Below are 13,834 nucleotides of genomic sequence, written 5' to 3' on the forward strand. Positions count from 1 at the left end.
TTAATTCAGTAAATAAACTTTTTCTATCATTAATTAATTCAGCAGTGAAAAGACTCACAACGTATTTTTCAGCAAGTTGAATGAATGCAATTGGGCCATGTGTGTTTTCATTTTTATTTATATTCGATTGAACTATTTACCAAAACTCTTTAGAGGAACAAATCTATACAGTTTCACGCGAACAAAAGTTTCACGAACTTTTTGACTGCAACACGTATTTTGCATTTTCGTGATCACTCGCAAAACCCGTCGCCAGTTATGTGAATCACGAAACGTTCTAATCTGAGGTAGGAGATGGGGGGAGGGGAGAGTGTTATAATTGTGCCGTGCCTAATGAATTATAATAATACCGGATACATCTCGATTCCTGACAGAAACGAATGTCGAAACGGCCATTTGTAACGAACGTTGGGAGGAACAACGTCCACGTGTAATTCGAGTAATTCACATAATTTGACAAATGTTTTGACGGCCACGTCGCAAATTAATCGAGTGCGTGGTAAATTACAGAAACGTTTGACAAACGATTGTACATTAAACGTTCGTGGCGCCATATTATGTTTAGTTAGTTGAGTGTTTCCATCACTGGTTTGTTATTCGTTTGATATTCGTATGTGTTAGTTATTAATCGCATTAATTTGTAAAAAGTAGAAAATTTCTGTGCACTTTCGTGGTGATACTACACGAAGCATTTATTTCAATTTATTCGCTTTAAATGTAATTGAAAAGATTAAAGTTAATTAAATTCCTGGATCAATAGATGCAGTTTCTTTCATTTCCACGATGCCGTAAGCTTTTATATGGCAAAAAACACTGTACAGGACCTGAACGAATGGAACATTAATTATGTATTCGTTGACTTAATACGTCGAATTTATCCTCCATGTGAATAACTATTTTGGAGTATGGATCTCTTCAAACCAGTATTGATTTAAAACTGGCGTTCGTTCATTTTGTAACTTTTGAAAAGAACCGAATTTTATGCCGCATTTATTTATGTCTATAGCAATAGTCGAAGTACTAATTAATACTGGAAAGTACCAATTAATATCTTTAAAGCCTTTACTGCCTGTGACATGTTATTAATTATCCTACAAAATTAACATAAAAATGTATCCTTCTCGACAGCTAATAAAATACAATCTAGACACGTTATGCTTTTATTTCAGGAAGAACGCTCTTCGCGATACGAGTTCGCGATAGTTCAAAATTCATATTTTGACCCAGTGTTGACCTAAGCTACAAGTTTCATGGATGAGGCAGCAACATGCTGGGGCATAATATTGTTCCTTATCGAACAAAGTAACACGCTCTCGGGAGGGTAAGTACGCTAATTCGTGACATGAGAAATTTTAATGGTTCACTCCACTCACGATCATATTCAAATGAAGAGCTTTCTATATGGTACGCATGGCGTTCGATAAACAGAACACGCCATGTCACTTGATCACCCACTCGCGTTCTATACTTCCAGAATACCTCATTACTCTAAAAAAAAAACTTACATCGAACCATTATGCCGACAAAGTCGCTTTTCCTATATACCGACTGGAATGTTTTCTTACGGAAATCATGTAGAAATCTATTAAAAAAAATCCCTCCACTACGTTCTAAATAACTCACGTGGAAATGCATTGTGGATCTAGAAACTAAGAGCTACCGATTTGCTCGCTCCAATCGCGAGACTAACCTTGCATGTGCTTTCATTAGCACTTGTATCCTTAGGGGAAATTTATGTACCTTCTGTTAACGCGTAAAGACTACTATAGCACGCATAAAGCAGTTTAAACACTCCTAACACAGGCGGAGGAGAAACCTGTTCAATTAGCGAACTGTGGAATGTTGCTTGACGTTTGAATCGCGTTAGAATTTTTAACGATCAACTTAAATGTAATAAAGATTTTTCAGCTTAGAGGTCAACAGTTTGACATAGAAATTTTGCAACGAAAGAATGAATAAAACAGAAATATAATTACATAATTACTCACGCAACTGAACCGGGCTGTAACCTTGTATCGGTTGGAGAAGGTAAAAGGAATATCAGGGAGTATTTAATTTTTCTTGTTGTAGAAAATATTGAACAAGATATGTAGTCCACCTTTATTCGATACTATGGATAATTAGCAAGTATTAATAATGTTTGCTTTGAATTGTTTTTGCTTGTGTAAATATTTGAAATCAGAATTAATAAAATTTAGTTCTAAAACATAATTATATTTATTTCCATTTTACGTTCATTAAATGCCCGATGAATTATAGACGGAGTTGTACGCTATTACTTTACTCATGAAGGGAGCTATTAAAACGCGAGCCCAGTGGTTTTATTATCAGATAAGAATCAGGGACAAGATTAAAGATACTTGGCTAGCTGTTTAAATGAATTTGCGCAGAAATAAACTGACCAAATTTGTGAATTATTAAGGATCGAACTTAACGCGATTCTTTTATAGCAATGCCTGTCATATTTGTTATTGGGCCATCAGATATTGCTTCCCCTGATTAAATAATGTAACAAAGAAACTTAACGAATTCTTAATTATTTCATCTTCAGTTCCTCTATACTCACCACCAAATCGTTCGTCTTCTAATTTTGTTTAACTTTTTCTATTTTCAATTTCTTATCGCTCTTGTCAAAACTCTCCCCTCTACCAATCATCTTTTTATATTTCCAGTAGGCGTATGCCCATTACATGTTAATTCCTTCCTCGACCATTTCGTTTATTTCTAATTCTCTATTTCTGTTTCCTCAATAAAGTATCGGGACGTCCCGCCCATGTTAATTATTCACAGGTCAGCGTTCTCTCTCGGTTGCACGAGCTAAAGCTCCACGTGGCCATCCCCTACTCCTCGGATCGAGCACATGCGAAGCGAGCCAGAGTGTTCCGAAAAGATACGGAAATCGAGGGATTGAAATGACAACGCGACCCTAACGCATTAGGGTGAAATTAAGTAACAAGTACAGGGAAACGCACGAGCGGGTCCCTAATTTCTTTTACCTCGTTATCAATCCACCCCGATCAACGACGTCTAATTTCGCCGGTCTCGCGGCTAGATTTCAGATTAAAACGTTTCAAATGCCGCGTGCGCGGGAAACAAAACAGTCTGCGTCACTTTGCGGCTTTCCTCGATTCTCAGTTCTGGAACAACTTTACCTGTGTTTCCATTAAGTCGTACACCGACGTCGGAGGGGGGAAAAGTTGTGTGGGAAGGTGGACGGGGTCGCGTGCAAATTATCGTCTTCGTCGAGGACGTGCGAGAGGTTCTCCCCGCTGTTCAGCGCTCCTGCCTTCCGTCCTTCGTGGAATGACAAATGGCCACCCATTAGGCCGATTTCGTGGCCATTCCGCGGTTCTTCTGCTTCCGAGAGTCGCACGCAAAAAATTAATTACCATCGGTATTCGTCGCGCGATGCCAGAATTGCCGGTTTCGAGTGTCGTCGGCTCTTGGTCTGCTCGGACGCGTGGAATAGTCCTAGTGATAATATAGATAGAGTAGGCAACTCACGAACGCGACTCACAGATAGAAAGAGAAACGAGATAAAGTTTTAAACCCATCTCTCTTCCTCTTTCTCAGCGATCTGATGCTGTTGGAAAAGTAGTATACCTCTTTCTCTTTCATTCTCGTAAACACACGGAAACGAAAAAGAAAAGAATAATAAAATAAATGTTCAAGACAACATAGCGTAACGTGTATAATCACCTCAATGACAATGCTACCTAATCATTTCTTTCCGTTTGATATTCAGAATTCCCATTCGTTGAATGGACAGCACGGAAAAGTTCCACGCGCAAAGTGAAAATACCGCACTTCGCGAGAGAAGAACCGAAGCTACCTCGCAGCTATATTTCCCCATCCAGGCTGCTCTAATGATCAGCCAATGGCAAAGTAACCACAGGTACATTTTCGCCCCTCGGTTCCCAAAATTAGACGTCAATGGAGGCGCGGAGTAACGCGCGGTTTTACGAAGGACAACCGTTTCGAATGGTAGCTTCAGTTGCATTTACCGCGCAGTGGCCGTGCAAAGGCTACAATCTGAAAGAGGCTATCTGTGAAAATTGCGGAAAAATATCGTACGATGATACTCGCTCGACGTGAAACGAAAATTGAACGAACGGGAACCTTTTCGCCCCCAAAGAAGCGAGCAATGGTAACGGAAGCATGTGAAGCGAGTGCCACGAACGCGTTTCGATTAGAGAGTTATAAGCTGTGGATAAATTAGAATAGAATTTAGACGTATGTTATCGCTGTTGGATCTTTACAATCACCATAAATCTGAAACCGAGTTATTACCGGTCATAAATTACAAAGCTATAAGCGCTCTTAGAGGTAACGAAATTAAGAGAAACTGGTATCAATCCGAGGTGTTTGAGAACGAATCACAGCTTGAGACTGGCTGCGCGAATAGGGTCCTTGTTGATCGTAAAAAAGGCCTCAGCTATCGTTCTCGATGCGTTAATTTACAATGTCGTATAGTGTAACGAGTACTTATAACTCACTGGACATATATTTTATGTCTTATTACATTTATATTTTCGTATCTTACGAGCAGCTTCTGTTCTCATACGTTGTATAAATATCACACCTTATATACCTTTGTTATAAAAAATATTCCTCTTAATATTTTTATTAATACTACATTTTTTAATCTACTATTTTGTCTCCCCAAAAATAACATGAAGCTCCTTTTAGAAAACCCCTAATAAATCCATTGTTCCCGTTGAAAAAAAATCAATCCTCCACTTTTTTTTTCTAAATTCGATGCGAGACCAGGCAACAATTTAAAAAAAAAAAAAAATGTTGATCACAGAACGGAATACCGTTGTGCCTTCCGATATCGCGATGGCCGTACACGCTGCAGATACTCAGATAATCGACGAGCACCACGGCCATTAATTATTGCAGTCGCGATACGAAAAACCGAAACATCGCGGAGTTTCGTAAAATATTGCCAAGTCGGATATTGCTGACGTCCTCGTACGCGAACGAACGTAAAAAACTATTAATTAAAGTGCAGCGCGTATCCGCGAAAAACCGTCAACGCCCTGTCTTTCGTCCCTGCCAGCACCTGTTGAAACAAACGTTGAACAGACTCGAGCGAAACACGGTGGACAGCATTCGGTCACACGCTCGCGGAGCGGTTTTGTCAACTAAAACAGCCAATTACGATCGTAGTTGATTGCTTTCAAATGCAATCGAAAGGATGTTGTATTGACTTACTTCAGGCGGTATAAAAATCTTCTTTTCCTTTCCCGCCCTTGGCCACATATGTGGACGTTTAGTTTGTCATGATTATAATACTGTCAATAATAAAAGAAAGATATTACGTTGCACATGTATATACAATTGTCCATTTAAAAGCAGAGACTTAAAATAACCATAAATCAATTTATTTCCTAAATTATTATTATTTGTATTAGAATATCAATAATAAAATGCGCAACAAAATTTTTGTTCAAGAGGCCTCTCTTTTTAGATGTTTTCAACTAAAATGTATCCGTAATCCCATAAGTCCCTGGGACAATGTGTTTTCCGAGAATTTAAAAAAGAAACGCGAATGCTAGAACAGTATTAATAAATAGGAAACTTTGACAACGAAGTTTCGAAAGTTGCGATGTCTGTACCACATTATTTGCCGACTGATAGCCCAGTTAGAAGGCAAGCTAAAGTTTGCTATTAAAATTCCAATTTTTTGTTCGCTTGCCCAGCGCTCCGGAAATTTCTTTTCCTTTGTCATTCGACCATACATTCAGAGGAGGCACAGAGCAGCGGTTTAATTAAACTAGTTTAACTGTCATTTCATTCCTTCAAGTCAGGTTTCCACGCAGCGCGCCTGAATCGATAAGGAGACTTCACCTCTACATTCTTATTACCTGTACGTGCGGATTCTGGGTTTTAATATTAATTTCGCGGGACAAAGGAATGCTAACTCCATTACGCTCGACAACCAGCCAAGTACTTTGGCTGCATTAGGAATTCTCATCCGACTTCAGAGTTTCCTACTTAGAGTGCAGCATCCGAACCGAGTTCAATTCCATATTAAAATACCAATAACATCGAAGCAGTATTATAAAGGATTTTCCAATAGTGACTTTAAAATTTTCTTTGCTAGTGAAACAAAAATCGTATGGAATATACATACGACTTTTTATTTTAAATGGAGAGTAAATGTGATCATAATTAAACGTAAAAAAAAAATAAGCATTATTGATTTCAAGAAATATTTTAATATTAAAGAATACTTTTCTACTAATGTTTCTATTCGTATTTTATTTCCCACTTGTACAACTAGTCTTTTTTAGACTAGCCAACAATTACTATATTTCGATGGAGTGAAGATAAAATTCATCAGTGCTTATCAAGCCGATTTCAAGTGTAAAACAACGTTTAAACAAAAGATTGCAGACAATTACTTTGTACTCGAAACTGAAGTGTGAGTATTGTGTAACGTACTTTAATGGTAGAACTCTTGGTGAAGGGAATGAAACGTGTTAGCGATTTGAAATATTGTACATATGTGAGGGGAAAACCTGCACTGTAGATTCGAAAATCTCTCGAAGAACCATCCTTTTATACACTAGTACTTTACTGAATATAAGTGTATTACTCTCAATTACTATATCTGTTATTAGATTTTAAAATAAAAGGTTTTCGTGAAAGATAACGTCGATTAAGTTCTTATTAAAATCAATGTCTTCAACTTCCTCGCAGGAAACCTTTCGTTACTTAATATAATTTTTATTATCATTGTAAATGCATGTGGTGTAACTGCAGCAAATATCTCGAACATCGTATAATACCATAAATTTTAAATATCAGATGGAAACAAGAGACGAGAACTTAATACTCTGACAATGAATGGAATCAATACACAGGAATAAAATATTATATTCGCCATGTTGACAGTTGAAGTTCCAATAAAATGCGCGAACATGCAGAAAGATAAAAGGCGTAGCTTGCCATTGTTCGCGAGTACGAATTCAAAAATGTATTTCTAGTTTGTTAGTTCTGACAGTAAGCCCATCGATGCACGACATTCGAAGAAATTGCACAAAAATTGGAACGATGAGTGAAGTGCGTCAAGCACGGCCACGGTTTCACCATTTTTTCTAGCAAGACAATATTTGACAGTTCGCGGATGATTGTTAATTATGTTTGTTCTGTGCTCAGCTTCTTATAAAACAGAAAATTTAGCAGCGCATTTGACGCGTCAACGCAACAGTTACTTAACGAATTAGTTACAAATTTAAAATGACTGAATCTTATACTTTCTATGTGTCAGTTTTTACAAATTTCGGATGCTGAATATCACGAATCCAATCGTGACAATTATAGAAACCAATTTCTATACGACACCATAGAAATTAGCTAATAAGAGCTGTATCTTACTTCTAACAAAAGAGTTTTATAAAACCCACGATGGAATTGCAAACAAGTTTTCAACGCCTATGCTTCTCCTAAAATAAAATTCATCACACACCACCCACGCGTTACTTCTCCCAATAATTTCACCTAAAAAAATCTACAAATCCGCGTATCTCGGTCCGTTTCGGTATTCACCGTAAATAATAACAACCGTGTACAACTTACTTGGCTTATCCAGATCAGATAACTTCACCTGCGAATACACCGAGGCAATCCCCAGCACGAACACCGTGGTCGTAGTCGCGACACTCAACTGGCACCTCCACAACATTTTGTCTCCCTTTCTCACACTGCACACACTGTCTAACCTCTCAACGTTGCCTGGAACGACCCGACACCCCCCCGCCGTTTCAGCGGTTACCTAGACTCACGACCGTCGCGTACCGGCACTAATTGCAACCGGTGATGCTGTTACCGATGCAGTCGGTGTTGTTGTTATTGCCGATGTGCCTGCCGTTCCCTGTACTGCAATGCGCCGTCGTCGACATCGTTTCGCCGTCTCCGTGGCCACCTCGGCGATATCGCTGTTTCGAGAACGACCGCTCGCTGCTACCTGATCGCCTTAACTGCTCCTAGACGATTCAGCGATAATCGTCCCCAAGGCTGGTCCCGCGGCCTTCTTCGTTCGGTGCTCCTATCCCGGCGTCGATCGTCGAGTTCCTCCCGGGGCAACTCCTAATTGCGACGTCAGGTGAGAGGACCGTCGACTGTGTCTCAATTAATCCCGTTACGCGTGATTAATCTTGAAAGAAAGGCCTTTCAACGACGGACGATAGATTCCCGACGAGTCCTCTCCAATTAGAGGTTCGATCGTTTAAGAAAATTGTGCGAGATAGGCAGTGATACACTTCGCAACTCTAGGTCTCGGGGATAACTGTAGCTGGTCTCCTTCGAGTCCAACAGCGATGAACACAGATTTAGGATAATAGATCTTGAAGACGGCAGTGAAGCATTGGATTACGAAAGTACGAGGCCGATCGAACGATGCATCAGAACGCAAACTTCTTAACAGTGTCGCTGGCGAACCGTACTCCGAATTGGGCTACGTGTCGAATATCCGATATCTCTAGGCGGCAAACGTGCGCCTTCTTGGGGTAGCCGTTGCTCCAGTTCGTGTCTAACTCGGTCACAATTAACAGCCAGGACACGGCCACGGTTCACTGCACCGCTAGCTCCAAATGAACTTGGTCTGGCCCTAGCCGACGACTCGCTACTCGCGCCGCTCCTCCAGGGGAGCATCCACCGAAGGACACGCGGAAGGATCATCCGCAGAGACCACTGGCCGCGGTAATTAAATTCTCGCGTGTCGACGTTGATCTGCCGACGAAATTAGGCCCACGGGGTAACGGTATCCTAATTAATAATTATTTTCCGGCCGACCACCGAGCTGCATCCACTTCACGGTAAATTATTCAACGACACGGAACCCCACTCTTTTTCTCACCGAGTCGGGGTGAGATGGTTCGATTGCACTCGCGTGCACCAAGCTCGCAAGCACGTGTGTGGCCGTCGCCGGGATCCACGGAGTCACGCGCGATCGAACGATTGTCTTCTGCGATCGACGAAGACGCGCACACTTTGTCAGGTGTATTCACTGTAAAATGATTCACATTTCCCCGAAAGAGGAGGATCCTCTATCATTTCAGCCGGCACTCGTGATCGATGGCGACACGACGTATCATCGATCGTCGATCGGGGATGATTACGTTGACGGATGACAAGTAGCCAGTCGTGGATATCTCTGGTCGATTTTAATTCATAGATCACTCGGAGCACCGTGATTACGATCGAAAGCAAACCGACAACAAACCCCCCACATAATAAAGCCACGTCGAGTCCTGACCCGTGGCGGCTCGGTACTGAAACCATTCAGTACCGCGAAGAACCGCCGCGGGTCGCTTCGGCTATCTTCGCTCAAAGTCGGTCCACATCGGGCACGCTCGCTTAAACTATCTCTGTCCGGCGCAGAGTTAGGTTCTCGTCGCTGGTTCCGGCGTCTCTACCCTTGCTTTCTATCTGTTTTCCACCCGGTGCGAGCCCGGTCTCTTTCTCTCGCTTCCTCCGCCACGCACACCGCGCGGAGATCACTATGATTTACTGGCGCGGCTAATGAGTCGCTATAATCGTTGCGGCGCAGGCACTGTGCGTGCACCGAGGATTTTCAAAGGATCGACGAGCCGCGAGCCGACAGCAGCTCTCGGACATCGCTGGGGGATACTGCGGACATTACTGTTTTAACTCTTTGCGCTCCAATGTCGACGCGAGGGTTGACATAAAACTGCTGAATTCAGAAAATCTGGATCGCGAAGGGTTAATAAAGGTGTCGCGTAATTTTTGGGTGGAAGCGTAGGGCTGGGGATCATCTTAGGATTCAAAATGTCAAAATGATTCATATAAAATATTTGATGAAACAAAAAGTCCATTCACTAAGTGGTACACAACTTTTATTCGATATTTAGGAATAAATTTTGCCCGAATCTGACCCCTGACAACAAATCTCAAAGTTATTGAAATTGAGAGATGGTCCCGTCCTCGCATAATTGCCTATTTCCCCATTCCGGTCGGAGTCATTCCTGAGACGGTCGGTTTTTATTAGAGAAGCGAAACGTCGAAGGATCCAAGGAGCCGGGAATTCTTGAAAATTGCCGCGTTACGTAAGACACGCCGGCCGTTTCTTAGGTTGTTCAACGCTAACGGGTTGCGAAATTAATACGTTTTTATTGCGGAACGAAGGTGGCCGTAATTTCTTCATTTCGCAATACCGTGTGAATCGGTTAACGTCCATGATATTATAAGATTGGATCGCCAGGAAGGGTTTTTTCTGAGGGAGATTATCCAGTATCACAGCGTTTCTCAAACTTGTGCACTTTCATTTAAAATAACAAAATCGTGTGTATTTTATATTAATCGTGTTTCATTCAAAATCAAAATCGTACAGCCCTTTTTGGAAAGTAATCTATAGACACTCGTAGGATTTCTTTAACTCTATTTGCTTCTATAGTAATAGGGGCAAATAAAAGAGATTGAAGAAAAAGAATACCAACATACTTGTCTTTTTTACAGATGAATGAAACAAGAAATAATGACATTTCAAAATTATCCACAGAAGACTATAATTTTTAAGACGTAAATTGATTTGAATTTCATAATTTTATGAATGTTCTAAGTAACTTGAAATTGTTTAAATGTGAATATTATTCTTGTTATACATCCCTGCAAATAACCGAAATTTGCCGACCGGAAGCGATTTGAAAATATGCTGAAAAAGTAATAATTTAATTCTACTCTGAGCGGTACGTCAAAAAGTTTTCTTTATCGAAGGGGTCCGAGGGAAGGTGAAGTTTGAGAAATACCGCAATCAGAGCATTCGGGAGGAAATCACGTATTTTATTTGTTCAGTTTTCATCGGAATTTAGGCAGAGAACTCAAGTTTCCTCGAGTGGAGCAGTTCCATAGTCCGAAATTATATGTAAAGTTTTCAATAAAGAGAAGTCATCAACGACGCAATATACGAGACTCTACGTTTAGATATTATGCCATGTTACATATGAATTGTCTAATTTTCTTAGATTACAAGAAAGAGACTTTACTCTATTATCCAAAGTGGCCAAAATAGAGGTACACATATCATTTTCAATTGTTGTAGCTTGAGTTTAAGAGATGAAACAATTTTTCCAAGTTTCAGCCTTTTCGTCATATCTTACAAAGAAATTATTCGAGTTGCAAGAAAGATTTTAAACAAATTCGACGTGTCAAAATAATTTGCCCGGCGTTATTCGATAAGAGACGATGCTGTCTGTTATTAAATAAATACATGGAACGAAAGTAAACTTTTAATTAAAAAAGAGGATATCATTGACAAATAAAATTCACAGCATAAAATGGCTATTCTAAATAGCATGTTGTAATCCAGTATACAATTCAATGAATTTTTAGATGAAAATTTAAAATGACATCAATTCCATGATAAGCGTTATCTGTTGGAACTCACTCGAAAGGATGTGTGTTCGATACACAAAACGCATTTCACTCCGCGGCCCCCCCTCCCCCGTGTGTAACTTTAAATGCTCGGCAACAAATTTGAGTACACGTGAGTCGGAACGAGGTTAATGAACATCACGAAGCATATGTTCGAATTGGGTGGGGAGGGGATGCTTATTTGCGTCATAAACATGTTCATGAAAACTGATAGTTCGTGTATAGCTGGTGCACGCGCGAGATAACACCCCTCGAAACTTCATGACTATGAGAACTCTCCGCGATCGCGATAAATTCCGGCTTTCGTGTTTCCGCCGCTATCGGGAATCGCCAGCAAATCACTTCCTAATCCTCATCGAGTAGGTATCTCCAAAGGCACCCTCCCTAAATCCCCCTGTGAACGTTCGAGAACATTCGCGGCTTAGTTACGTGTGTATCGTTGTTATCCCAGCCTTTGGAATGTAACGTCCAAGCGGCGTGCGATTTTTCTAAGCCAATCCCGTTACGATTTGCCTGAACTAAGAAGCGATTAGAGATAGAATGTCGGTGGTCCTAAGCTGTCCCTGGTTGGGAACTGTACACATTCTATGGCGCGAGTATGTGGTTGCACTCTGGGGACAACGAAAGATCGATTCACGAAGGAGCTGAGGATCGTATTGGGTCAGACGTGCTGGTCAGACTTTGTCGGGATTGCGAGTTAGAAAGAAGTTACTGGGAAATGTCCATATTCTACTTACGATAACAGACTCTCTTTGAAACTTTATTACCACCAGATTTCTAAACTTTGTACACTCATGTTAATTAGAGAGATACAAAATTATTCTCTTGTAATCTGGGAATAATTGTTGATTACTTCTAATAGAAAGTGAAGCCCTCTAAATCGAGTGGTAATTTATTTAGTCGTGCAGCGAAAGTATTTCAAAATTGAAATTTCAGTATACGTGAATTTGAAGTCCAGCGACAGTGTAGGTGAATTCAACATTTCAATTTCATATTAAAATTTTCAATTGTACGTTGAATTTTTACATTTCACATGGAAAGGCACGCTATTCGTGTACATAGCTGCATATTAGAACAAGAAAACATAGAAAATGCTGAATTGTATACTAGAATTATTCATTCTAAACACATATATCGAATTTTACATAGAAAACTTTTTAGAGAAATTGTAAATAAACATTCTGAACGTTATACTAAAATTCTCAACTCAATATTTATGTAAATAATTTTCTTTTGAAATTCCAAATTTATGGGAGAATTTCCAATGCTACGCTGAATTTTATTTAAACTTACGAGATATATTGTTCATCAACCTCAACAGCTTGCGGCCTGTCTAATCCACGTTTTAAACGACACTATTACGTCATCCGCGCTCTTTATTTTAAAATCCCATTTTCTTTCACCTCTACCACGCGTATCAAATACGCCATTAATTCTCAGACACGTTACAATGTGGGAAAATTCGATCGCTTTCGAATCTCATAAAGCGCGGTGAAAACTAATCGCACGGAATCACGGGATCGAACGGTGTCGGGTTTAACGTGGTTTTTAAAAACTCCCGATACCTGTCGGGATCGAATTGTAATCAGAGACTACGATCGACATGTACGCGCATTGATCCGTGTGTCGGGGCGCGTGTTTGGACCGCGTGTTAGGATCGACGATAATTTATATACAGGGCGCCGGCACCGTGCGTTTCTCTCATTTGTGTTTTTAATTTGCGAACTATGCGGCCGATGTTTGATTTCAATTTTCGTTCGAACCTGGAAAATTGCTTTTTCCTTTCACGGGAAAGGCAAGTAATTATAAGCGCGATGCAAGATTCAGGGGAAAAACAACGTTAAATATTTAAGTGTACACCTTTGCGACTTCGACGTCAACGTTAAACACGTCGATTATTTGATTATTTCGTTATCCTTGTGCGATACAAAAGAAATATTTGTTTTACAACATGGTAGCCGAGGAATGAGAGAAAGAGGAATAATTTTTTAGAGGTATCCGAAGTAGTGCATAAAATAAATTTAAATTTTTACATAAGCCGTTTATCAACGTACAAATTGCTTATAAATTTATAGGAGCTTTACGAATAGTTAGAAAATTTACAAAACACACAGAAGTCATTAAGAATCGATAAATCCGCGTGAAAGATGAACGTATGCCACGGTGGTAGCGTATCCCGTTAGAAAATGGATATGAAACCGACACGGAAACCTGCATGGATCGTAACCAAAATAAATTGCTTCAGTTTTCGGAGGTTTTCAATTTTTTAACACACTTCACTGCGCTGGCTTCTTCCGTGTCCTTTAATATTTTAAAGCATACGTCGGTTACACTTTCCACCGAACTTTCGTATTTGACACTGCGGATAAATTATCAATGAAGATTCCATTAGTTATATTCGGTGGATATCGATTACAATCGCAAAAAGTTTTCG

General features: G+C 40.1%; 1 protein-coding gene across 2 annotated transcripts in view; it reads right to left on the bottom strand.

Moving 5' to 3' along the window:
• LOC128894400 (synaptogenesis protein syg-2-like) overlaps nt 1–9,259 on the bottom strand; it is a 138,473-nt gene extending 129,214 nt beyond the window's left edge. For both annotated transcript variants that reach the window (XM_054156113.1, XM_054156114.1), the window contains exon 1: nt 7,588–9,259. In XM_054156113.1, the coding sequence (XP_054012088.1) occupies nt 7,588–7,693 (106 nt within the window). In that variant the 5' untranslated portion in view covers nt 7,694–9,259. The remainder of the gene's footprint in view (nt 1–7,587) is intronic.
• Between the last annotated feature and the right edge of the window lie 4,575 nt (nt 9,260–13,834).

The sequence above is a fragment of the Hylaeus anthracinus genome, unplaced genomic scaffold (genome assembly GCF_026225885.1).
Source record: "Hylaeus anthracinus isolate JK02 unplaced genomic scaffold, UHH_iyHylAnth1.0_haploid 3, whole genome shotgun sequence".
Classification (NCBI taxonomy): domain Eukaryota; kingdom Metazoa; phylum Arthropoda; class Insecta; order Hymenoptera; family Colletidae; genus Hylaeus; species Hylaeus anthracinus.